The sequence below is a fragment of the Callospermophilus lateralis genome, chromosome 4, assembly GCF_048772815.1.
Source record: "Callospermophilus lateralis isolate mCalLat2 chromosome 4, mCalLat2.hap1, whole genome shotgun sequence".
Taxonomy (NCBI): domain Eukaryota; kingdom Metazoa; phylum Chordata; class Mammalia; order Rodentia; family Sciuridae; genus Callospermophilus; species Callospermophilus lateralis.
Genome location: NC_135308.1, coordinates 142236196 through 142263574, shown reverse-complemented (window position 1 = coordinate 142263574; position 27379 = coordinate 142236196). Strand labels below are relative to the sequence as shown.

Below are 27379 nucleotides of genomic sequence, written 5' to 3'. Positions count from 1 at the left end.
CCTGAGAAGTTTGCAAGGTGCTATCACACCGGATTCTCCTAGTGGACTATCTTGTTTGTTCAGCTCTTGCTGGGCTGGGGGTTATCTGCAAGTTTTCCTCTCAGTTTGCCAAGAGGACCTCATTGCTATCTCTCATCCTACTGTGCTGTTGGAAAAGACCTATAAGGGCTGAGATTCTACCCTGAGTTTAGAGCCATTAAGAGGCAGCAACTTCCTCTATGCTGGGCCGTCTGGGCCAACCACAGTTTACAGTTTCCTTTCCTGCTTTTTTCAGGGCCCTTATTCTTAGGACTAGAAATAGATCGAAATGGCTTTTCTCAGCTTTCAGAGAATTATGTAGCAACAACTCTATCAGCTTTGTGACAATATGTCTGAGAGAGGCAGAAACCAATACTTTATAAAGCTGGGTGAGAACAAAAGGTTAACAATATTATATTGGTTACCTGAAGTAAAATTTGCTATCTTCTTAAAGACTTTTATAGTGGATCCATTTGATATCTGAAAGCAAAGATAAAAAATATATGAGTTTTCAAAATTTAATGTATTTCTCAACTTCACTCAGGAATTAGATGGCTGGATGGTTCTTACATTCCCTCACTTATTAAATCAAATATTTATCAAGAACTGCTATGTCTTGGGCACTGTGCTCGGGCTGGGGCTATCTAGAATGACAAGGCACTGTCTCTGCCCTCAAGGAACTCATGGTCCTGTGGAGGCGACAGACAGATAGTGAGGTAAGGAAAGTGTCCAGAAGGTGGAGGCCAGGACGCTGTGGCACAAATAGCCACTCCCCAACTTCTCAGAGGTCAAGGGGCCTGGGTCAGTTTTGTTTTTTGAGGCTCCTACTTGTTATAGGTTGAAATATTTGTGTCTCCTCCAAATTCTTCTAAATCCTAACATGATGGTATTAGGAGGTGGGCCTTTGGGGAGGTGATAAAGTCATGTGGGTGGACCCTCAGGAGTGGAAGTAGTGCCCTTATAAGAAGAAACACCAGAGATTGCTGCTCTCTGCTCTATTATGTGAGGATACAGTGAGAAAGAGAGTCCTCTGTGAACCAGGAAGAGGGCTTTCACCAGACTCTCGACCCACCAGTATCCTGACTGTGGACTTCAAGGTACCAGAATTGTGAGAAATAAATGTTCGTTGTTTAAGCTATCCAGTGGATGGTATTCTGCTAGAGCAGCCTGAACTAAGACACCTAGTATATTAAGAAATGAAGAAATACCAAAACAGGTTCTCAAAAACTGGCATATAAAGCTGGGTGTCTACTCTATGACAGAGCAGTTTCACATGTAGGTCTATATTCAACAAACTAAGTAAATATCCTGATAGTAAACTATTTGTAACTGCCCCATATTGGAAATAACCTGAATACCCATCAACATTAGGATGAATAAATAAGTTGGAGTATTTTCTTGATTATAAAACAATGAAAAGGAGCTAACTACTGCTACATGTCACATGGGCAGATTTTACAACCATAATGTTGAGCAAAGTAAGTCTGACAGGAAAGAAAGCATACTGTACAGTTCCGTTATATAAAGCTAAAAAGCAATTCAGTCAAACTATGATATTAGATACATGGAGAAGATAGTGGGGCTAGTGATCAGGAAGGGACAGGAGAGGGTTTCTGTTTCTTGACCTGGGTGCTAACTACAGGATGTGCTCATTTAGTGAGAATTCATTCAGCAGAACCAATGACTTGATCTTTTTGGTAGGTAGTAGTGTTTTGTTTTTTAAGGATAAAAGTTATAAGAATTGCACATACTTTTTAATGAAAACTTGGCAAGTCTAACACAGGAGAGTGCTTATCATTGACTTCTAGGTATGTAGTTAATTGAATGTTCATCTAAGAACTCTACCTGAGTGACCACCACCCATATCCTGGCAGGAGCATTTCAAGGTCTTGAGAACGGCATCCATCACCTCTTCCCAGGCAACAACCACCCACCCTCATCCAGATGTCGTCATTTCTCCAACTTCCATCACATTGACGAGTTCTGCCTGTTCTGTGCTTCATAGAAGGGGAATCATACAAAATGGACACTAGCATTTGACTTCTGAGGGTAAACGTAAGGTCTGTGATGTTAAGCCACATTGTTGTGTCTGCCAGTAGTCCATCCTTTTTTATTCCTGTGTTCATTGCACAAATGTGCTACAAAAAAACTGCCAAATAATAAAGCATACATGCTGTGATGTGGTCGAACTTCAAAACACGCGAAGTGAAAGAAGCCAAGTCTCAAAGGACCACATGTTGTATGATCTCATATACATGAAATGCTCAGAATAGGCAATTTACACCCACAGCAAGTAGACTACTCACTGCCTAAAGCAGGAAGGGGAGGAAATATCAGAACGGCAGCTATTATGAAGACAACAATAAGTGTTGGCAAGGATGTAAGGAAAAAGGCACACTCATTCACTGCTGGTGGTACTGCAAACTGGCAGCCAATATGGAAAGCAGTATGGAGATTTTTTGGGGAAATTGGGAATGGAACCACCATTTGACCCAGCTATCCCTCTCCCCAGTCTATACCCAAACGACTTAAAAACAGTGTAATACAGGGACACAGACACATCAATGTTTATAGCAGCACAATTCACAATAGCTACACTGTGGAACCAACCTAGATGCCCTTCAGTAGATGAATGGATAAAAAAGAAATGTGGCATATATACACAATTGAATAAAAAGAGAATAAAATCATGGCATTTGCAGGAAAATGGAGTTAGAGAAGATATGTTAAGTAAAGTTGGCCAATTTCAAATAACCAAATGCAAATGTTTTCTTTGATATAAGGAGGCTGATTCATAGTGGGATAGGGAGAAGGAGCATCGGAGGAATAGACGAACTCTAGATAGGGCAGAGGGGTTGGAGGGGAAGGGAGGGGGTGCGGGGTTAGAAATGATGGTGGAATGTGATGATCATTATTATCCAAAGTACATGTATGAAGATATGAATTAGTGTGAATATACTTTGTATACAACCAGAGAAATGAAAAATTGTGCTCTATACTTTTTTTTAAAGTTATAGGTGGACACAGTATCTTTATTTTATTTTATGTAGTGCTGAGGATTGAACCCAGTGCCTCACGCATGCTAGGCAAGTGCTCTACCTCTGAGCCACAATCCAGCCCCTGTGCTCTATATTGTAATAAGAATTGTAATGCATTCTGCTGTCATACATAAATAAAAAATTAGTTAGTTAATTTAAAAAATGACTATACTTAAATGAGACCAGAAGAATTCGAACTATACCATATTTACTTTAATAGAACCATCTTTGATGTAAAAATTTTATATCTGGACTGGGGATGTGGCTCAAGCGGTAGCTTGCTCGCCTGGCTTGAGTGTGGCCCAGGTTCCATCCTCAACACCACATACAAACAAAGATGTTGTGTCCACTGAAAACTGAAAAATAAATATTAAAAAATTCTCTCTCACTCTCACTCTCTTTAAAAAAAATTTTACATCTAACACAAGAATTTATTTCTGAAATAATCTAAAGGACTTTATTATAAAAACTATTTCATTTAAAACATGTTCCTGTCACATGGGCTCCAAGAATAATGGATTCTAAGAATATTTGTTCTCTCTTTAAAAAGAAAAATTATTGAATTACCTCTAAACTAAAGCCCTTTACTAATAAACACTACTGTTAAAAAGTTCTTATAGCTGTTGGGCATGATGGCACATGCCTATAATCTCAGCAACTTGGGAGGCTGAGACAGGAGGATCACATGTTTGAGACCAGTCTCAGCAACTTAGCAAGGTCCTAAGTGAGAACTTGCTTCAAAACAAAAAATAAAAAGGGCTGGGATGTAGCACAGTGGTAAAGCACCCCAGGATTCAATCCCCAGTACAAAAAGAAAACAATTCTCACAGCTATATAATATGATATCATTACTTAAACTTCAAGGAAATAGAGAAAAAATGGCTAACATCCCTTTATGTTATTAAATACTAGTTATCGGGTTGCCTTCCAGTGTCTTTTTCACATTAAATAGTTATGTTTAAAAAAAAAAAAGAGCAAATGCTAATGAAAACAGGGCTTCCTCTTGGGCTGATGACAATGTTCTAAAAGTAGATGGTGTCACTTTGCACAACTCTGTAAATTTATCTAGAGCCACTGGATTCTACACTATGAACAGGTGGGCTTTAAGGTATAGAAATTATAACTTAGTAGACCTGTTAAGAAATTGCCACAGATTTTAAATGTATATATTGATAAATACTTTGACCTTACTATCATGCTCATGCTGTGCCTAGGTAAAGCCTGTTTTGGAGATGAAGTCAAACGTCCTCACCTGAAACCTTCTGGGACCATGAAGCCCAGGGCCAAGTGACCCTTTAGTGCCCTGATGGGCCCTGGGAAACAACCAGGTATAGAAGTGACCTTCAGGGAAGGAGAGACGAATGCTAAGATCCTAAGGGCAAACTTGGCTCCTTGTTTAAGTTGTTTTGAGGGAGGGGCTGGTCCCCAATAGTATAAGATGAAGTGGGTGAAGAGGAGGTGGGTCAGGGAATACAGCTCCCCACCTTGGTTCTGGGATCATGGCAGGGAAGCTCATGTCCTTTCTGAACATTATCAGCCAAGCGATGTGGCCTTCCACTGAAGCTCCAAGGCTGTTCTAAACTCTAATGCCTGGCCTTCCCCAGTTTGGGGGGAAAAGAAAAACAAGAAGCTGGTCATTTCTCTTCTAGCCTGCTGCACATTGGTTATCAAAAGGACGAGCCTCCCTCACAAACTCCTAAGGATTAAACCTAATCTCCTTCAGGTCACACCCACGGAGACAGGAGCAGAGAAAGAGCCAGCTCTTTAGGGGGCCCAACACAGCTGTCCAGCCAGCTGTGTCCAGCCAGCCCCAGAGTGATGCTAGAGGTCTCCAACTGCTGGCGCTGGAGACATCTCGAGGGCGGAGGGCTGGCTGGGTGAGCAGGCTCTTCAAAGTGTCACCAGTGGGGAATCTGAAGTCTTGGTGAGCTCTCTGACTCTGCTATTATTACCAAACATCCTCTCCTTTCCCTTGAGCCGTTCCTTGTCTCCTGGCTGATTTTTCAGTTCTCCTCCATATTTGATGCAATTCAGGTCAATGCCGTGTGCAGGTCCCCCTCAGACATTCTCACACACACGGTGCTTATGGGGCTATTTGAACGTAGTTACAAAATTCCTCCCCACGAGGAGCTGGCTATGCTCTGTTTCTAAGCCAATAAATATCTTTTTATAAAAAGAAGCCGGTGATTCATTCTGGGTAATTGTCAAAGAATGAATCCCGAACGGATCCTGTTGAGTGTTGAGCCAATACTCGGCTACTGTCAGACGCTTTGTTTTGCCAAAAGCGAGCCCCCTCGCTCTATAATCACAAACACCAGGGACGGGCCTCCCATCAGCAGCGCTGCCAGAAGTTCAACTGTCCTTTCAAGAGCTGGCAACGTCTGCTGCTGGCACTGTGCTCAGGCATTAAGACAGTGTAGACACAGCTTGTACCAAGGAAATTTTACTCTGAAATTATCTTCCAAGAGCCAGTGTAAAAGCATTTTATTAGTGGATGAGTTGTGTGTGTGTGAGAGAGCAAATTTCGTTCACAGCTGCTCTAGGGCTGGAACGTTTCCACCCCATGTGACGCTTTAACTCTATTATAAGAACAGAAAAATCATTTACAGATGTTTGTGGGGGGCGAAAGGTTTCCGCTTCCTATTTTGCACAAGTCAGCTGTTGCCGAGTTAAGGACAGAAGTGCCTTTTTGAAAAGTGCTTCAGAATCGGAAGGGTTAAAATTGTGATGCTGTTTGTTCTGTCCTAGGAGCTCCACATGCTTCCTTAAGGGTGACTCATTTAATCGTCCCATCCTCCTGTGAGGCAGGGAGCATTCTCTAGGCTCCTACTTTTAGAGGATGAAAACCAAATTAAATCAGGGAAAGATTGATGTCCCTTGATGGATCTGCAGCAGGATTGCTTCTCCCACCCAGAGTAGAATGGGTGCCCTCGGTAATTTCAAGTTAAATTCTTCCCAGTTTCACAGTCTTCCAGGATTCACAGTGACTACAAGGCTACCCTCTGATGACCCTGAGGCAGGACACAGCAGACATGACTGTAGATCCCCCTCATTGGAATTAGAAGTTGGGACCACACAGAGAAGAAAAGGATCCTGTAAATAATTTAAAGTCACTCCTAAAATGTGCACGAGCATGAGATTTCTTTTTTCTTTTTTTAATTGTTTGTGAAAGATGAGGTTTCAGAGAAGCAGAGTTAGAAGGTGAGGACCCACACTATTTTTTTTTTTTTTTTGAGAGAGAGAAAGAGAGAAAGAGAATTTTTTAAATATTTATTCTTTAGTTTTCGGTAGATACAACATCTTTATTTTACTTTTATGTGGTGTTGAGGATCGAACCCAGCGCCCCATGCATGCCAGGTGAGCGCGCTACCGCTTGGGCCACATCCCCACCCAGTGAGATTTCTTGATGTCAAGTGTTATCTGTACGGCCTAAGTTGAAAATTATCCCATAAAACCTTATATTTCTAGAAATATAAGGTTGCACTTATATTTAACCTTATAAAACTGTCATTTCTATGGACCAAGACACTCAGCTATTGGCAATTTCATATGGTTCAGCCTAAGAGAAATAATGGAATTATAGCTGTGGATTTTATGGAAAATTATGAATATGATCTGAATATTATGATAATTTTTCCTATTGGTAGGAAAAAAATGCTAAAGACACAAAAATCAATACAAATTACCTTGTGGGAGCCCTTACTGGTCTCTTTCATTACTGAAGCCACCTTTCTGTCAAAATGGTATTATCTGAAAACAGAATTCCATTCCACGAGCATTGTCAAAGAGGCCACCCGCCATCATTGTTCTCTCCCCGTCAATATTGTCCCCCTCACTGATGCTCCAAGGCTGGAGGCAGATAAAAAGGGAGTGTTTTTTTTCTTGGGGCCAGAGGGACCTTGCACAGTCCTTCAGCACATTTGAAAGGGGTTGTTGGAAGATTCTCCACAGACACATCCACTCACACAGAGAGAACAGAGCTCCAAGGGATTCTTGAAACCAGAGGAAAGACCCAGAGAGCTCCTGCTTCTCCATTGTTGACTTGAAATTAACCCTGGGCCCAGGAGCAAACTCCCTTCAGGGTCTGTGAGAGAGAACCCTCGGTTCTTCCTTCCTTAGGGAGTTGGGCCTCCAAGTGTGTGTGAAATTGGGAACTCAAATGCTCTGGGTATGTTGGTGGGGTTGGTACTGCTGGCCTCCCTCGGATGACGGTGACTGCCGTCTTCAAGGACAGCTAGTCACAAGGGATGTTAAAGTGGGATCAGAAACAAGGAAGCATTTTATAACCCACAGCCACGAGATTCATCATAAGATCTTAAGAGAAGTTGCCCTTTGAGTTTAATGTCAGAGGATATTAACTACCAGGGTATCTATGTCATTCATCAGGCCCAGCTCTCTAGCCAGGCTGCTTAGAGGTTGGGAACAGGAGGCTTGGCTCTGGGTAAGTTTATTCCTCTGGCCCCGAGGAGAGCCACAGTTTCTACAGTGATTCATTTTTCATCTGCATTCAGCCTTGGGGCATCAGTGAGAGGAGCTGTGTGACCTTGGCCAAGTTTCTTCACTTCTCTGGGCTTCTGAGTGGGAATAATGGCAGTATTCATCTCACGGGGCACAAAAGAGGATGAGAGGAGTTGCTGTTGGTAAAAGCCTTTAGAACCATGCCCAGCATGGCAGCAGTGTGGCCTGGACTCTCCATGCAAACAAGCACCTCAAGGCATTCATGCTGCGGGAGACCTGCAGAAGTGGCTCATCCTTTCATTTTAGGATCACAGATGACACCTGACCGAAAGGACCTCTAACCTTCCCTAAGAGACACCTTGGGACATTCCTAGGAGCTTTAAATATCTTTTGAATGGCAGGAGTGGCCTTGTCAGTGACCCTTTCTGCATTGCCGACACTTGGGGTGAGCAACAGTCTTCAACCACACAAGATTCATCATCTTTTCTGCCTCCCCAAACCTTGCATTATCAGAAAAAGAGGTGCAATCTGTAGAGGAAACTTCCTGCCCCGCAAAATACCTTCCCTGCACCCTTGATACCACCCCCTGGCAGAGTGTGGGTGCAATGACACAGCCCAGCAAGAGTCACACAGGGCTCAGGGGAGAGGAAAGAAGCCTGGACTGCAGAGAAATTGGTCACCTGGGCCAGCAGCCCGTGCCACTGATCCCACCTACTCCAGAACAGCGTGGTCCCCTTCACAGTCAAGCCCACAGAGCTGAAGCCGGTTACAGAGGCACTTAAGGAAAGGCTTAATTATAGGGAGAAAGCCGCCTCCGCCTTAATGTGTTTGGAAAGACACCAGCTCACTTAACCCCTTGTCTGTCCGAGACTGAAGGAGACTGGAGCAGAAATTCACTCTCCCCTGTGTTCATCTGATGGAAAACAGGGGGGGTGGGCGGAGGACAAACAGCTCCAACCTAAAAGAACAGGGTGGTTGTGAACACTGATGAAGCCAGTGTGTGTCCACAGTGCTGGGCACTGGCAGCCACTGCTGTCATCATGCAATGCCAGAATTGGCTTGTGTGCCATCCTGTAAGTATCTGGGGGGCTGCATCTGGTCCACAGAGATGCTATATTTTTGCAGATCCCTCAGATCCCTCTAGAAACCTGTTCTTCAAATATACAAAGAGCCAGTCATCCTGGGGAGACCTGCTCCACTCTATTCGCCCCAAGGGCAGAACAAGGCAAGAAGTACAGGGCTGCAGCTCCAACAGCAGGGACTTTGTTTAGATAGGAGGAGGAACTGGCCGTCAGTAAAGATTAACTTTAAAACCGAACTAATTTGGACTAATTGGAGGGAGGTGAGTCTGAATCACTTAAAACTCTGAATTAGACCCTATTTTTAAATGAAATATAGTTTTTTGCTTTCAAGCACTTACAGTGACTCAAACTAGGGCGCTTTAGTAAATGAATAAGAGTGATAATTAGCATCTTGTCTCTTTGGAGGGAAAAGCGAGTGCTGGAGGAGAAATTTTTTCTTTCATGAAAGGGCAGAAGCAAACTTCAGCCCAGCCCTGTTGAATTATTCCCAATTTTGAATCTGCAGAAGTACTACTACATCAAGCACAGGTCGAGGCAGCTGAGGATGGCAGAGGCTTTGCTTAGACCAGTCTTTAGAACACAGGGCTTTGGAAATGGCCCAGGCTCAGAGAGTGCAGCCGATGACCTCCCCAGTTTCCTTCAAGCTCTCTGCATCTATTTGCCTTATGGCTCAGCTTTTTAAACATAAGGAGAAGCCTTTAAGCCCTCATGTCCTAGTCTCTTGTCATTTATTACCACCATGCAGTGACGCTGGGCTATGAGGCCAATAAATCATTGGGACGGGAAGTGACTACTGGCCGGATTAATTTCATTATCATCCTTAAGCAGATAGGTGTCTAGCACAGCCGATGTCTCTGTGAAGAGGGATGTTTTATCTCCCCTGACAGGCCCTCCCCATGCCTCACAGACAGCTGTGGTACCTCTGTTTTCCCAGCTGGAATGACCTGTCCTGCCTTTCCCTACTAAAGGCACCGAGTGGCCACCTCTCTTTCTGAGGGGCCCACTCTGTGTTGCCCAGTGCACAGAGTGCGGAGGCTCAGCTGAGCAAGGCAGGCATTCTAGCCAGGAGTATCAAAGTGGGGTACTTGTGGCTCCACCCCTTCCTGATGTCTAGAAAAGCTTGCCACCCAGACACAGGGAGAGGAGGAGATGGCCTGCAGGTCTGGAACTCAGAGCTTCACAGCGGTGCCATAATAAGCCCCTCCCTGGCCACTTTCACCCAGCAGGGCAGTGCCTCCCACTTGACCCTCCCTCTGCCCACAGATGCCTGTATTCCTGAGTCCAGCCATGCATACTATTAGATAGCTGCATGGGAGCTGGGCAAGGTGGCCCATGTCTTTAATCCCAGTAACTTGGGAGGCTGAGGCAGGAGGATTGCAAGTTTGAGGTCAGCCTAGGCAATTTAGTAAGATCCCATTTCAAAATAAAAACATAAAGAGCTCTGGGCACACAGCTCAGTGATAGAGTGCTTGCCTACAGTGTTTGAAGTCCCAGATTCGATGCCTAGTTCTAAAAAGATAGATAAATATATAAAGCTTTCTGGGGAGTCTTACAAAACCCCAAAGCTAATGACTGCTCTTAGAAAGATGACTCCAAGGCCAGGAAGCCCAGGCTGCAGAGGACTGAGCTCGGGAGCAGGCTGTGACTCCGCAGCTTCCTCTGTGAGGTCTTCTCCAGCAAAGCCAGGGGGGCAGTACTGGCTCAGGTGTCACCATGGCAACCATTTCCAAACTGAGTCTGAGACCTGCTCAGCCATAGAGCCCAAGGATGGGTGTTCTCTCTTCCTGGCTGCTGTCCAGAAACCTTGGCTCTAGAATAGTCTCAGCTTCTGGCTGGCTGAGGGCAGAGCAAAGGCCTGCCTAGCGTGGGCCCATCTCCCTGGGATTTCTGAGCCGTGAAGCACAGCTCTAAGCTATCTGTGGAAAAGCACCTGCTACTCCTGAGTGTCAGCCTCCACCCCTCCCTGACTTCATCTCCCTCTCAGGTGGCTTGTAGCATCCACCTCCTGAGCCCCTCAGAATTCATTCCCCAGGGCGTCTCCATGGCACTGCATTACTGTGGACAGCCCCATCCCTTATCTGAAATTCTGCCACAGCTTCCAGTGGGGCTCCCTATTTCCAGCTTTGCAGCTCTTCTGTGCACACCCCATGCCCACCATAATCACTTTCTGAAACACAAGTCTCCCCTGCTAAAGGCCCTCTCCTGCGATCTGCTGTCCTTGGGTAAAATGCAAACTCCTAAGAGGCTGAATAGGCCTGAAGGATCTGCATTTCCCCTTCTTAGCACCCCCTCCGACTTCTCTGGCCTTTCTCTGGAGAAGCAGTTACTGGCTAAATAACAGGCCTGAGCCTCAGTGTACCCATCTATAAGCAATGGAACCGACCTCATAGGACTGCCATAAGATGGAATGAGCCGAAATAAAGGTTAAAGTTGAAGTCAGCACCTGGTCCAGAATAAACACTCCCTAAGCCCCGATATTGTCAGCTGTTACTGCCACCCAGAACCCTCCTACCATTTCGACCAGTCCAAAGTTGTCTCTTGAATACACACGCGGTCCCTTGATGGTGGATGTGCTGGCACCCTATCTCAGTGTGGATCTAGTCTTCGCCTCTCCTGTGCATTTCCAGCTCTTAGCACATAACAGACACTCAACAAAGACATGGCTAATGCTGCTGAACAAATCCCAGTGTCCAGTGTGTTCAGGAACTTTTCCTGCCTCCTTGCCATGCACAGGCTTCTCTGGCACTCACGTCTTGGGAGAGTCACGTACTCCCTCAGCCTTCACCCAGCAGAACGGTCAAGGGCTAAAGGAAGTACCACTGCATATTGCAAACACACAGAAAGTTGAGAACTTCTTTAGAATGAGGGCCAGACACAAAAGGATTCAAGGTCTACTGTGAACACCATGGAGTGAGAGGTGAGGTCTGGGGCTTTCACAGGCTCTGTTGGCATCAATACACTTGGCATGTGGCCGTCATGTGTGTGTGACAGCTATCCTCTGGCTTTCCTAGGAACACACTTTGCAAGCCCAGACCATCTCATCAGGCCCGAACTTCCCATCTAAACTGCAGGACGGAGTGATCAGGCAGCATGAAAACAGAAGACCTCCAAGTGTACCACGTGGGACAGCAGCAATTCCTGGGCTCCTCTGAATGAGCAACCAAGGAAAACTTCTGTCCCAGAAACCAGCAATCTGCCAACTATTCCAGAAAGTAAGTGGGAGTCCTGGTTTTTTTTTTTTTTTTTTCAAGATCGATGTGATTTTTTTAAATACCTTTATTTTATTTACTTATTTTTATGTGGTGCTGAGGATCGAACCCAGCGCCTCGCACATGCTAGGCAAGCACTCTACTGCTGAGCCACAGCCTCAGTCCCTTCTTTTTTTTTTTTTTTTGAAGAATTTACCTGGTACTGGAGGTCATCCAATTCAGCTGGGTTAAGAAGAAGTAAATGTCAAGGTCAAGTCTCACTCTTACCTCATAGTGGCCAATGGTATTCAGCTTGGTTATTCCATCTTCAAGAATCACAGAGGAACTGTCAATATCCAGAAGTTCTTTTTGTCGTGTGCCCACTTGAAGCTCTGAAAAAGGAAAGGGGGAGTCATTTTGTTCCATTTTAAAATCATGATGAAAAATTTAAATGTGGTGCTGGGGTTGTGGCTCAGTGGTAGAGCACTTGCCCTGCGTGCATGAGGCACTGGGTTGGATCCACAGCACCACATAAAAATAAACAAATAAAATACAGGTATTATGTCCATCTACAACTAAAAAAATTAATAAAAAAGTAAGTGCTCTCCTGCTATTTTCACACGTATATTTCAAAAATAAAATTTGAATGAAGTGGTAAAGCTTTGAAGATGTGGAGACGCATCAGCCAGACTGGCAGCCTGAGCTCTGTTTTGTTTCTGGTTTGTGTTCAGGGCTCTGACATTTCAGTCTGCTTCTCCCTGAAGCTTTCACGCTGAGGCTAAGCCTGGAAGTAAAGCCACTGAAGACACAACCAGGCATCCTCCAAGGGTCTAAGTGCTTCAGAAAATTTCCAATATTCACACACATATGAACACATTTTCACCAACAAAGGTGCAATATGAACTCTCTGCAGGTTCTTGCAGGGGAGGTGCTGTGCAGCCACCAGCAAAACAGGGTGCAAACTCCCCGCAGGGTGACCAGCTTGTGCCCTGAGGTCAGAATGTGGCCACTAATGTGTTGTTGTTTTTTTAAAATTTCCTGACCTGCAGTGTTTTATGAATTATTATGTTAACACCAATTTAACTTCCACATTTAAATATTAAGAGATTAAACAACAAAAAAAAAAATGTGGACTCCTGATTTCTCCTTTTAAAAATCAGGGACTGCTAAGCATGGTGGCACATGCCTATAATCCCAGGGCAGAAAGATCTCAAGTTCAAGGACAGCAACCTAATGAGAGACTCTCAGCAACTTAGTGAGACTCTGTTTCATAGTTAAAAAAAAAAAAAAAAGAACTGGGGAGGCAATTCAGTGGTAAGCACCTCTGGGTTAAATCCCCAGTCCCCCCCCCCCCCCCCCCCCCCCCCCCCCCCCGCAAAACAACAACAACAACAAAAACCTGGTGCTCAGGAGGAGCCAACAGCTCCTATTGTCCAGGGGCTGCTGGAACTGAAGGGACACTGAAGGGATGGAGAAAAGAGATTGAGGGAGAGAGCTACATGACATCTGGAGGTGCAGCTCAGTGATACAACTTGCCTGGCTCATGTGAGGCCCTGGGTTTAATCCCCAGCACTGAAGAAAAAATTAATTTAAAAAAAAAAATCAGGTAATAATCAGGTAACACTGACCCTGCAGTCTGCATGACAACCCTCGGCTGAAGCCAAGTGGCTCTCTCTTAGATGGCAAGTCCTTTCCCAAGTCAGACCCCACTATTTCCTACTGCGCTGGGAGTGACATTCCTATTTACATACTTCCTGCCCCTTTGGGCATCTCTCTCTGAGCCTCTACTGAAAGAGGTCTGAGCATCCCAGAAAGGATTGGGTTTCAGTACAATTTATGGCTGATTTCTAGGCTTTGCCTCAGTTTCCTGAGATCATCCTTGGAGGTAGTTTGGAAGAACAGCAGGGATGCGGAAGTGTGACATGGCCTCTAGGCTGTGTCCCCACTTATCAGCATACAATGTAATGCCACCAGCTTGTTTCTGCCCCTGCCTTCCTACTTTAGGAGGTAAGGGGATGCCTGGTTGAAAAAAAATCCAGGAAAAGTGAGGAGAGGCCACCTTCACTACCACAGGCTCATTAGTGGCAGTCCTGAGGCTGTTTTCCCTGTGGTTGTTGGGCTGGGTGTGCCCACGTCCTAAGCGGGTCAGAGTCACACATTTACAAGACACATATTTAAGGTGAGGGAGCTGATGGTCTGATTAGGCCGTGGTTTCCTGGCTGGGGCTCCCCTTTTATCCAGTCTGTAAGCAAGTAAGTTGAAACTGTCTTTGAGCTGCCCAGCAGTCTATCCAATGGAAGGAAAAAGAAAAGCAGTAGAGAAAGGTGGCCCAACACCCTGCTTTCTTTGAAGCAGGTTGAGCAGTCACTGCACATTTGCAGGGTCTCCCAGAGACTTCCCAGACCCCGCCTCAAGGCTCTTCTCTAGCAGGTTTGATTGGAGGGGGAAGATTTTAATTGCCTGCTTAGTCGAGGCCTACAACTGCACGTGGAGGGGAGATGAACCTTGTTATGCTGTCTGTCACTGCCACAATTTTGCTGCTTTCCTGTCCCATTATCTGCTCTACAACCCCCCAGCGATCTCCCAGGAGGCCTGCGCAAAGCTCAACTCTTAAAATGTTGATGAACATTTGAGGGGAGCGGAGCCCTGTTAGCCTGCTCACGCATATGCTCTCCTTTGCAGTATACCAGAGAGCCCGCAAATGAATTCATAGCAGATGCTGCTGTGGGTTGGGGGAGGATGGAGAAGATACTTAATGCAGCCTGCGATTAGCACAGAGAGGAAGATGACCTTTCCGGCATGCTGGAGTTAACACTCAGCGGCCGAGACACCCGCTAATGACATGCTCGGTATCACAACAAACAAATCAAATGCCAATGTGAAATGCAGCACACACGGAGGGCACGGGGTTTACACCTCTTTGTACTTCCTGATGCAAGGTGGTTCCATTTGGTCTCAGGGTCAGCAATCTCATGAATCTGATTTACAAACACAATATTTAAAAAAAACAGCATCTCAGAAGGATTCTGCTGGCTAGGCAGAGTCACAATGCTGGTGAGAGAGTGAAGTAGTCCCCTGGCCCCCCAGACATGCCCTCTGGGGACAAACTGGCCACATAAGCTTTGCCAAACAGAAGCTACAGGGCAGGAAGAGAGCAAAGGCAAGGCGGGCACTCATCAGGGGATCAGGGCAGAGTTCCCACAGCGCCTTACCAAGACCAATCTCGTTGAGCTGGAGTCCATAAGGAGAGCCGTTTTTGCTCAAGAACGCTTGGAAAATCTTTTCTTTGGCTTGGCCTATGGTATCGCAGTCAAGGACGTTGACTGAAATATTCCGACAGACATCTGCACTCTCGTTTTCTGGGATTTTTTCAAAGACGACATTTAATGCCTGCAAGAATACAAACAGGTTTCCAAGTCTATTAGATAATTGCGATCTGAAAGGCATTCATAAAAGACACAAGCTTCAGCGAGCCCTACTAATACCTCTGACAGCACATTAGCAAACACCGTAGCGCATTATACTACTTTAATCTTTTCTCCATAATCCATTCTTTTCAGGGATAATGGAAAGGAAAACAGAAAGTTAAAACTCTCATTATAGAGCAAGCATTGAATAAATAGATCTGGGAGGAAAAAATACATACACATAAATATTCCAAAAATGGCGATTTCTAATTTCATCCTTAAAAAAAAAAAAAAAAAAAATTGGAAAGTTTCCACAGTAAATGAGGGCAGACTGGTGATTATCTTTTTTATTAACAAGAACCACAGAGTCCCACAAGTAAAGTTCCGGGTGACAGGAAAGGTTACGAGGTCCCCGTATTGATCACACCAAGGAGGTCAATTCTTAATATGCATCATTAATTATGGTAGCATTCATCTCCCCTCCACTTCAACACCTTCAGTCAGACGTGTCTGAGCCCTCATTAAAATACTGAGATTCCCCACCCTGCACTATTATTCCTGCATTAATTACATTTCAGTGCCATTACTTTGTCATTTAATTCTCCCAGTGCAGCGAAACCTCAAAATCAGACTAATGGGGGAAGGAAGGCTTGTGTGTGGGAACAGAATGGAGGGCTGTCTCACAAGGCATCTGAAAGCAAGTTCAGGTTGACTTTGGTGAAGGGGATCCAGGGGAGGGCCAGGATCTGCGTCAGTAGCGTGATACAGTTTAGGTTCCCGGGCACTTTGGTGATCATGGAAACAGAGGGTACAAAATGCACAATTATTTCATGGGTTTGGGCCCGGGTTAATGAAGGACTATAAAATGATCCAATAATGGGAATGGGAAGAAATTACGGGGCGCGAGGATCCCTGGGATCACCTCCACTTTGAATAATAGTACCTGCCCCTCGAGCGCTGTTAGGAGATTCAGTGAGATGATCACTCTGGAGTTGCTGGGAAGGAGGACAACAGCAGCCGTGACTTATCAAGTTGATGCCGTGGTCTGCTGTCCTCGTCACAGTGTGCCCTCATCGGGAAACAGAGGCTCCCTCCACACTGACCAGAAGGACTCGAACTACATGCTCAGTGTCTCTGTCACGGTGAGGAGGAAGGTGCCAGCCGTTTATCCCTGACTTCAGTTCCCGCCCACCCCTCGCCAGCTGGGTAACCCTCTGTAGTTCGGCTTCTCAGCTGAAAAGTGGGAATAACTGTGACCGACTCCTGAGGGTTCTGTGACAGTGAACCCACCAAGCCCCATAGCATTTACAACCATAACTGGTGACAGGTGACTGGCACTGGGAGATGCGACTGCAGACCACCCATGTGGACAGGAGGCCTCTGGACCTGGGGCAGCTCTGGGCTGGGTCATCTTGGGCAGCTGTGTTCCTGGAGCCTGTCACTTGGCTCCTCTGCCCCTCACGATGGGGACAGGGCACAATAGCTCTGAGGCCACCAATTCCATCATGGAGGCCTCTTCCCTGGTGACAGATTCACCTCCAGAAGGTGCCGCCTCTACGTCCCATCTCCTCGTGGGATAGGATCTCAACACAGGAACCACTGAGAGCAGACGTGCCCCTGAGCACCACCGGCATGGCAGAGACCTCACGTCCCCGCCAGTGGTCCTGAAGTCACATCTCCCAGGTGCTCGTCACTAGACACGTGTCTGAGTGCTCCGTGGCTCATTCTGCTCAGTGTCACGGGACCCTGAGGAGTCAGTAACCACGGTGAAGCCAATTCTCAGGGGCTTCCAAGGAGGAAGAGAGAGAAGGCAAATCCTCCAGATATCAGGCTCTCACCAGTCGCGGGATCTGACACTGCTTGACCTTGGACTTCTCAGCCTCCAGAAAGGTGAAAAGCACATTTCTGATGTTTATGAGCCACCCTGTTTGTGGTACTTTGTTATAACTGCCCCAAAGGACTAGACACGTGACTTAAAAACCTGCCCCAACCATCCTTTTTATAATCACACAAGAGGAAACCTGGGTCCAGTTCTGGCCCAGGGGTGAAGGCTCAGTGTGAACGGACCCTGAACTCCCGGGTTGACTCAGTCTGGGCCATGCAGGCCTCCACACTTGGGCAGAGGGGCTCTGGCCAGCTCTCAGAGAACATAGTTTCTGGGTCAGCCACAGACCAGCAAAGGGTTCACTGCTTCTCAGATCACAAACAAACAAAACTCTAGAGGGGAGAAGCTGGGCATGGGGAACACCACTGGGCAGACTGTCCAGAAGGATCTAACGAGGCGAAGCCTCACACCCACATCCTGTCCCTCATCTTCCCTTTTTTTTTTTTTTTTTAACAATATTTATTGTGGCCAAAACCTCTGCCAAATACATTTCAAGACATACATTTTCCTTTTCCTTTCTTTCTTTCTTCTTTTGCTGCTGGGAGCAAACCCAGAGCCTTGAGCATGCTAAGGTTGCCTTCCATCTCTGAGCTACACCCCAGGGCAAACCTCTTTGAATCCTCCCAGCATCCTAGCGAGGATCCCTCATTTGAGAGTGAGAAAAGCGAGGCCCAGAAGGACTAAGTAACTTGCTCCAGGAAAACCAGTGACAGAGCCAGGAAGCAAGCCTGATGTGCCTAACTATAGAGTTGGGGCCACCATCCTACCCTGGGCTAAGGTGTTGACCCTTCTTGCACCCTGGCCCTTGCTCCTCTGGGGCCCAGCAACTGCCTGGGAACCCTCCCGTCTGAGACCTGGCTGTGGGCAGCGTGCTGGGCTGGAGTCCCACACACATGGCTGCAGAATGCACATAAGCACCAGGCCTGAGGCTACGTCCACACCCGACCTGGCATCTCCATCAGGGGTATCCCAGGGTGGCAGTGAGCGCTCGTCCACAGGGGCTTCCAAGATAGAGATGAATGGAAGCACCTTTTAATCAGAGCCCTACGATCCCGGCTCAGGTAATAGTTTTATAGGTATTTGCGAAATAACAATCTGTTACTACCTAACGGGCTCTATTGTCTTTAACAAAAACACCTCTTTATAGGCAATAAATGTTCTTAAAAACATAACCATGAGGGGAAAAAAATCCTAACTGAATGTAAAATAATGTAAATCTCCCACTGCCTCCACAGCTAGATGGGTGGAAAAGAGGTAAAATGGCATTTTATAGAGTCCACAGGGAATTCTGAGAGCAAAGCCAGACACAAATTGATTTGTATTCATTTTTATGCTGCTGACACTTAGTGCTCCAACAGCAGTTTCCTAAAATGTGCATTTGGGGGCTCTCAGGTCGCCGAGCCTCTTGATGCCTGTACCTGCAGCTGGGAAAACCCACCCTGGGCCTTCCTTCCATGGCAGGACGGGGTGGCCTTCAGCCTCTGGGCCCCGAGGGAGCACTTCCCAGTGGGAGCGCCTCCTCCAGCTCCTCCCCCATCAAACCCACTGGCCTGGAACCTTCTCCTAGTCCCTGGTGTTAGGTTTGCAATAGGTTTGGGAGGCAGCTAGGAGACAATACTCAGCCACCAGGCGCCTCCAGCAGCTGAGTAAGTCCGGCAGGGCGGGAGGGCTGGCTGAGCACCTACCTCCACAGCCCACAGCCCATTCTCTGCTCCCTCCCAGCCCCTGGAGTGTAGGCAAGCCACCACCTTCTGACTCTTAAAATTCTCATCGTTCTTATCTGGAAGGAGTGATAGGATCAATAAATAATGACAGTGGTGAATGTGATCATTACATACCTGTAATCCCAGCAACTCGGGAGGCTGAGGCAGGAGGATCACAAGTTCAAAGCCAGCCTCAGCAACTTAGTGAGGCCCTAAGCAACTAAGCAAGAACCTATCTCAAAATAAAATATAAAAAGAGAGCTGCGGAGCTGGGGTTGTGGCTCAGTGGCAGAGTGCTCACCTCGCACATGCGAGACCCTGGGTTCGATCCTCAGCACCACATAAAAATAAATAAATAAAATAAAGGTGCTGTGTCCAACTACAACTAAAAAAATAAATATTAAAAAAAAAGAGAGGGCTGGGGAGCTGGGGTTGTGGCTCACTGGTAGAGCACTTGCCTAGCATGTGTGAAGCACTGTGTTTAATCCTCAGCACCACATAAAAATAAATTAATTAAACAAAGATATTTTGTCTATCTACAACTAGAATTTTTTTTAAAAAATTTAAATAAAAAGGGCTGGGGTTGTGGCTCAATGGTTAAGCACCCCCAGGGTTCAGTCCATAGTACCAAAAATAATAATAATTAATAATAATACTGATAGTGGTGACTGCAAACGAAGGAGTGCTTGGTGTGTGCTGAGCACTGTTTAAGACAGGGAGTGTGTGTAGGTTAGTATGTATTAATTAACCTCAGGACAATCTTGGGGTGGACTCAGCTATGATTCTCATTTTGCAGGCGACAGACCCATGCACAGAGAGGTTAAATAAATTGCACAAGGTCCCCCAGCAAGAGAACCAGGCACTGGAGCTCCGTGTTCTTAAATAAACACCTGGTGATTCTGCCTTTCAAAATACGAGAAGGTTTTATGAAAGTAAGTGTGGTCCAAATCTACAGGGTGGTGACTCATTTTTAATACCCATCAAGGGCTTAAGTGCTCTAAAATGTACACTGGCCTTTTCCCCAGGAAGGTGCCACTCTGTTGAGAGAAGCTGCTCTGGGTCTCCCTACTTCCTCTGTGTGAAAGTATCAGCAGAGCTGAGGTGACACAAAGGTTGACTGTCAACCAACAGGCATCACTCCTCCTCTGCTAATAAAAGCCAGATATCCACAGCTGGGGCCCCAGCTAGACCAGGAAGCCATAGTGTCAACTCCCCTTTCTCCTCCACCAGCAGCTGGTCATGTGTCCAAGCTCCTCAGCCAACAACAGGTAAAAGGAAAAGTTTTCTACTCAAACAAAAGGGATGAGTAGTGCTCAGGGCTATGGCAGCCATCTTGTAGGCAGGAGGGCAGGCCCAAGAGGAAGGGCAGAGACAGTGGCCCAGAGCATTGATGTGATGCATGAGGCAGCATGTGGACCGGCCTTGAGCAGCAGACTGTCTGAGCACAGCCCCGCATCCTTACTATTTCAGGCGTCATTTGACCTATTTTCTCTCACAGCTGAATGTACCCAAACCAACAGCACTCACTTTGTCCAGGCTGAGGTTGACAAATTCATTCACACACACCTACTTATTTTGCACCTATTGTGTGCAGGGCATGGCAGCAGGAAGCTGAGTCTGGCACTCTTCCTGCCTGGTGAGTCCTAACCGATGAGAACTGTGAGGTGGACACAACCAATCCTGCCAGGGAGACCATGGTAGGGATGGACCGGGTGTTTCAGGGGTTCTGATGAGACAGGGCAAAGGACAGGTAGCTGATTATCAAAGGAGAGGAAATGGGTAGATAGCACGTCCCCATCAACCAGTTGCTAACACCTGGGGCGGGGGGGTGGGGTGGGGAGGATTACACTTTCCAACCCAAGCAATCACCCCTTGGGGCTACAAAGGAAACCCCAAATCTATAAAGGGGCAGGACACACCCACTCCCACCGGCACTAGCTAAAAGGGCCCATCCTCTCTGGAGAAATCTCTCTCTCTCTCTCCCCACCCTTCTGTCTCTTAAATCAAATTCACTTTCTACCCTTGCCTTGGTTCTGCTGAGTGTTTAATCTTCAACACTGGGGAACAAGGACACCATCCTGTTTTTCAAGATTGGTATCGTGGAGAGATATCACCTCCAGCTTGGAGCAGGTATTCCAAGGGACAGAACTTGGGAAGGCTAAGGAAGAGGGATTGGGATTGGGTCTTCAGAACCTCTCCAGAAGGAGGCGTGTGGACATGGAGACACCTGGCTATCAGCTTCCATCTCTAACTTGGGCTACCAGGTCAGGAAGCCTAGAGAAAGAATCCCACTCCTTTGGGGTGGAAGGGAGGGCCAGGCTTGCTGTCCCCAAACCACCACCTGCCATCTGAGGGAGAAGTCCTATAGAGGCAAAAATAAGGGAGAAGGAGAGAATGCTGCTCCGTATTTCTAGTAATAATAGCCGACACTTGTCGAACACTCATCACACACCGGGAACGAATCTGCTGACTTCTTGTACCTCACAACTTTAGGAAGTGGGAACTATTATTAGCTCATTTAATAGATGGAGAAACTGAGACACAGCGGGGTCTAGAAACTTGTTCAAGATCATAGAGCTGGTGGGGGCACGAGGAAGACATGTCCAGACTCTCAGCTGCAAAGATGGAAGGCCAATCAAGGTGCCTACCTTCCCTGGGCAGCAGAACCTGCCAGAGGTTCTCAGTCAGTGTTACCACAGGAGACAGGCTGGACCCCCTGTGGTTCAGGGGACACCCATGGACAATTTTGCAGAATTCGTGATTGTTTTCCTGACTCTGCTGCTGTCTGTGGCCATGTGACCAAGTCCTGGCCAATGACAATACGTGGATGTGTTATGTGGCAGCCCATGGGAAACTTCCCTAAAAGACAGCTGGTGACCCTCTGCCCCCTTTTCTCAGCTGTGCTTAGGTCCTGCTGTGGAAACGTGGAAGGAGGCTGGGAAGCAGGTGCCTTGGACCACGAGGCAAATTGGTTCACAGAAGTGGGTGGGGCCATGAAGTTATCCAGAAGGGAACCACCACCAAGGACTGCCACCCGCAAACCACACGTGCGAGAGAAACCAGCTTCCCTGTGGCTCAAGCCTCAGGCCGCTCACTCTCTGCTCTATGCAGCTGGACTGCACCCAGTGAGGGACCAGGCCAGGCACCCAGGAGTTATTAGAAGGGCAAGGCCATCTGGGAAGTGCTCAGCCAGGGACACTGGAAGGCCCTGGTCCCTCTATAGCATGTCCCAAACCAGCCTCTTCTGGGTACCTGTTCAGGATGATCTCTCTTCTTGCCTGTCCACATCTGTCCAGTCGGCCATGATCTGCCACTGGTTGTAAATGCCCAGCCACGGGAGTTACATGTAACATTTTAAATAACATAGACATAGACATTTAAGAAATGTTTTCCACCATGGTGGAGCAGGCTAATCAATTCCCAGCATCACCCGTCGTCAAAAACTAACCAACCAAAAGGAATGCGGAAGGGACACTTCTGCTTGGTGTACCTTACAGGTGACAAGAAAAACAGGCTGGGTGGCTGAACATGTTCTATACATTCTTTTCTGATCTCATAACAGCTATACAGGGTGGGGTTTCATCATTGATTGTTTACTGATGAGAAAACCAACAGAGAGAAACGTAGGTGGTTTCCCCAAGGTCACACAGACATGTGGCCTGGGCCAGATTCAGACCCAGGACTGCAATATGCCAAGCCCCACCCACCTCTTTGGCCCCAGCCCCTGGGCACTTGGACCTATGACCACATGCCTATCTCGTGAGTGGTCTCCCCCCACGGTCCCTAATACCTCCCGGCAGTTCTGGGTATTGAGGACACAGAGAAAATAAGGCTGCAGGAGCCCAGAGGCTGAATCTGAGGCAGAGTGACATTTTCCTGGGGGGAGAATGATCCGGTTGTATTACTGGTTCTTCTACCTCATTCTGGGTGAGGAAGAGCAGGGAAGCCGATGTGTATTTGCCAGAATGCCTTATAATACCCAGAAAGTAATTGTCAAAGAATTTATTACAAACCAGCAACTTCATCGTAAAAGGTCTTAGAGCAATAATTGCTTTCATTAAATAAAACCTATAAAATATATTTCTAATTTCATTCCAGGGCCAAATGAAAGTCAAGAGAAAAAGGTCTGGTTCTTATACCAAACTCAGAAAAGCCTCTAAGATTTTCTAAGCTGGCATCAGTGGCCCTGGGACATCCTGGCTATCACCCCCTTAAAAACTGGGTCTCCCCAACCCCCCTCCTTACTCAACACTCCTTCTCCTCTCCCCACCAAAGTCAGACAGGCCACAACTCCCTGGATCCAAGATTCTGCTCCCCTGACATCATAAGTGGGCATGAGGGTGAAAGGGGGCCCTTTTCCATGTCAAAGAAACAAGTTAGAGAAAAACTCCTCCCATTTAAGTTTCTCTTACTAATTTTTCTGTTATTTACAAGCATTATGTGCCTCCCAGAATGAAGCCGAACTGACTTAGCTCAAAATAATTGATTTTAATATTTTCTGTTTTTTCTTTGCAGACAGCTCCGCACGTCTCATTTCCATTGCTGTGTCCCCAGAAGTAAGGCAAAGAGACCAAGGCCTTTGGGATGGGTGGGATGGAGGATTCTACTTTTTATTATGTCAAGCCCTAGATTAAGGGCCTATGCACTTTCTGCAAAGGGCCAGATAGTTAATATTTAAAGCTTAGAGGCTCATATGGTCTCTGTTGCAACTACTCAACTCTGTCACTGTAGCAGGAGAGCAGCCATAGATAATAAGGAAATGAATGGGCATGACTGTGTTCCAATAAAACTTTATTTAATAATCAGGAGACCACATTTGGCCCCAGGCTGTTGTTTGCTGATTCCTGCTATAGATAACAGTATCTTCCAAGGGAAGACTGACTTACATGCCTAAAAGACAAATCTAGAAAATGCTTTTTACCTCCATCATCATTTGTGATAAAAGTTACCATTCTCTGAATTGTATAAATATAAATAAAGATTCTAATAATGAAATAATAGAATCACAATGGAGCCACAGAGAAGAAAATTAAATACTTTTGTACTTAGATAACTAAATTATATTCTAATTCCAAGATTACAGACGTGAGAAGAAAGAATATGGAGAGGAAAGCCATTTAAAGCACCCATTTAAAGTTAATTTTTCATTTTCCACGGCTTGCCATCAACTAGGGAATGACTTACCTAACATGATTATAAAAAATGGTTTCACTCTTTGATCAGGAAGCTCAGAACACTAACTATGAAGTTAGTAATGGTTTCAGTATTATTGCAAGTCATAATGGAAATGATATGCAGTATGGTAGAAAGAAAAAGAAAAAAAATCTCAAGAATTGTTAATTAACTTCACTGTTTCTCCACAAATGCTAGGAGTATTAAAAACAAGATTGCTGAAGTGCAAACATCAGGATTTAATGAACAATGGGATGTAATTGAAGTAACAGAGAATGACTTAATCGGGACAGTGGGTTGTTTAATTACGGGGATAATGGATCTTCTGCAAGGACAATCTAAATGGAACAGAAGGAGCTGGAGTGAAGAAGCCCGTAGATGACACTCCTGCTTGAGGTGGCCAGTGCTGTTATATATGAAATATTTCATTAAACATGATTGTCCCAAAATGGTAACCACTGGGGAAAAAGACAGGATTGGTGTGGGCCGGCATAAACTTTCAATAAATCATAATGGAGGCAATAAGATTTGTGCAGGTGGGTACCTGTGTTTCTCAAGAATTTCTAATAACCTTTTTTTTTTTAGAATTTTTTTTTATGTGGTGCTGAGGATCGAACCCAGTGAGTGCCTTATTTATGCTAAGCAAGTGCTCTGCCACTGAGTCCCAGCCCCTGCCCCAAGAATTTCTAATAATCTTAAAGACATTCTTATAGATATGAGAATGAGTGCAATAATATGTTTGTCAGAACCCTGTTTCCCAGGGTGCCAAGATGCTATCTCTCCGGTACAGCAGATTGGCAAGCTCATTTCCTGGGTTTAAGAGTTCAAAAAACCATTGCTCGCTTAACTTTGATTACAAGTCAACCTCCTCTTGCTAATTCAGCACGCCTGCTACGAGTTATTGGTTTTTCTCATCTCCTCTTGAAAGTGAGGCAAATGTCCTTTCTCCCATGTGGGTACATGTTCCTGGAACTGAGATCTTCAAGCTTTTGCTAGCTCCTCCGGAGTTGCTTGTGATCTGTAATGAAATCATGCTCGACACAGGGCAGGGGAGGAAGGGCCTGAGAGGCACCACGATAGAATCTAGTGGGCCTATAATTTTGCAGTGGGAGAAAAACAGCAGAGCAACAGGACTTGTTCCTATTCTCCTTGTTTGAACCTAAATTCTTGGATATTAAAGGAAGACTAGGGTCCTGTGTGCAGACAAGCCTTCCCCAGCTGCTAGCCCTGGGAGCAAGCTGATCTTAGGGTGATTTGCCTCACTGGGCTTGCCTGGGGCACCCGGATAGCCAGTAGTTCTTGGTATAAGAGGACCAGTGGCTTTATGGCTCTTGGCTCAGACTGAGGAAAGACAGGAGTTTTCCACCCAGGACATAAGGAACAAAGCATGACTTCCCAGGGCCCATTTGTTAGTATAATGATTTCACGTATAAGAAGTTGGCAGGATGGCTTTATGTTCTAGAAAACACCCCACACCTCAGGGAGAACACATCCTAATCTTAGAGGTGTGAAACCTAACTTTTAGGTTGTTATGCGAGATGCTGTGTTTCTGAGCATGTAGTCGAACGGTGTTGGGGGGGGGGCGGTTCGGGGCTTGTTCTCAAAGGTGTCCCTGCCATGGCACCAGGCTCTGTCATTTCAAGTTGCTCATATGGCTGCTCTCCATTTTTTCTCTGACTTTCCTTTCCTTGAAAGAATCTCTCTCTCTCTCTCTCTCTCTCTCTCTCTCTCTCTCACACACACACACACACACACACACACACACACAGAGTTTGTTCACCACACCTTGTTTTCAATTACATAAACCACCTCAGGCAAATTTAGCAAAGCAAGACTTTAAAACTGTTGGGTGTATAGCCTGGGAGTGGGGGAGAAGTGAAGTGGGAAATAGAAGGGGAGGGAGGAAGGAAGAAAATTAGAAATATGATGGTTCAGGCTGGGGGAACTTGCCTGAAAGGAAATGAAAAACCTTAAATTTTTTATATTGACCTTCTGCTAACGTTTTGTCACAAGAGCTTAGACGGGATCATGTGCCCTCTCTTGGGCTTCTAGTATAATCACCCACCATGAAAGAGACATTGGGACAGGTCCAATAAAAGAGATTTAAAAACCATTCTTAAAGGAAAGGCCCCTAGAAACAAGTGGCCCACCCTCTTTTCCAGTCTCAACTAACCACCCGTATATCCGAATTTGAAGAGGAAGCAATGTAGATTTAATTTTCCATTCACCTTTTCCCCTGGGGCCGTGAGAGGGAGGAAAAAAAAAGGTTTCTTTTTTTTTTTTTTTTTTAAGAGTCAACATGAATTTCTTCAACATCAAGTAACGTTTTGATGAGTGGAGTGCTAACAAATCAGAAACACATGGTCTTAATTGACTGTGAAATAAATAATATTTCAAAATGAAAGGCAGAAGAAGCATTCAGATGTAAAGCATTAAAAAGGACTCAAACCTCAAAAGTTGCTTCAGGCATCTGACTTCTTCCCCCAGTACCCCCCTTCCTTCCCTCTCCTTCCTGTCAAGTTTCAATGTTTTCATGAAAGTGAAATACTGCTGGGTTCCCCCACCTCCATTCACATGTAAACAGTTCTCTTTGGGGACCCTCTTGGTCTGTTTTCTGTTGTTATAACAAAATGCCAGCCTCACCGGAGGCTGGGTGGTTTATGAAGGAAAGAGGCTAAAGTAGCTCACAGTTTTGGAAGTTCAAGAGCATAGTGCCAGCATCTACCGGCTTCTGGTGAGGGTCAAGGGCTGCTCACCAAGGGGGAGAAGAAAGCAGCCCAGAAAGCCACCCATGATAACGACCCACTCCCACGGGACTACCTCCACCCCACTCATGGCCTACATAGCCCTGAAGGCCCTGGCAGCTAGCAGCACCCTTATGCTTCAATTTCAATGTGAGTTTGGTGGCAACAAACCATATCCAAGCTCACAGACAACTAAGGGCTTCTGAAAACGTTTCAAAGTAAAAGCATGAGCATCTTGTAGGTTAGGACAAAGAGCCTGGGTTTGCAGACAAAAACAGGATCAACAAGAGTCCCCAGGCCCTGATACAAAGCTAGTATTTTGTTCTCCATACTGGACACATGTCAGAATTATCTGAAGAGATTAAAAATATATCCATTCCTGGGCCCAATCTCCAATCCTGATGGAAGGTCCAGGCACTTCTAGATTTAATCTGTGTTTCTGTCATGTTGAATGAGACCTGGAATAAGATGAATAAAGTTCTACAGAGCACTTACGTGCCTGCTGATGTTCTTAGTGCCTTATCCAATGAGACTCTCTTAATCCCCATAATGCCCCATGTGATAGGCAGGTGCCATGACTATTATGTTTGTCTTGCACATGGGGAAACTGAGGCACAGAGAGGTTTGAGACTTGCCCAGTGTCACATAGCCAGCTAGTGGCAGGATTCAAACCTGCCTGCTTCC

At 45.9% G+C, this 27379-nt stretch overlaps 1 protein-coding gene across 2 annotated transcripts in view; it reads right to left on the bottom strand.

Moving 5' to 3' along the window:
* The window catches only part of Plxnc1 (plexin C1), a 142780-nt gene that overhangs the window by 9814 nt on the left and 105587 nt on the right, over window positions 1-27379 (bottom strand). For both annotated transcript variants that reach the window (XM_076853210.1, XM_076853209.1), the window contains 3 exons: window positions 14997-15174; window positions 12073-12176; window positions 444-498 (listed from right to left, as the gene is read on the bottom strand). In XM_076853210.1, coding sequence (XP_076709325.1) covers window positions 444-498; window positions 12073-12176; window positions 14997-15174 — 337 coding nt within the window. The remainder of the gene's footprint in view (window positions 1-443; window positions 499-12072; window positions 12177-14996; window positions 15175-27379) is intronic.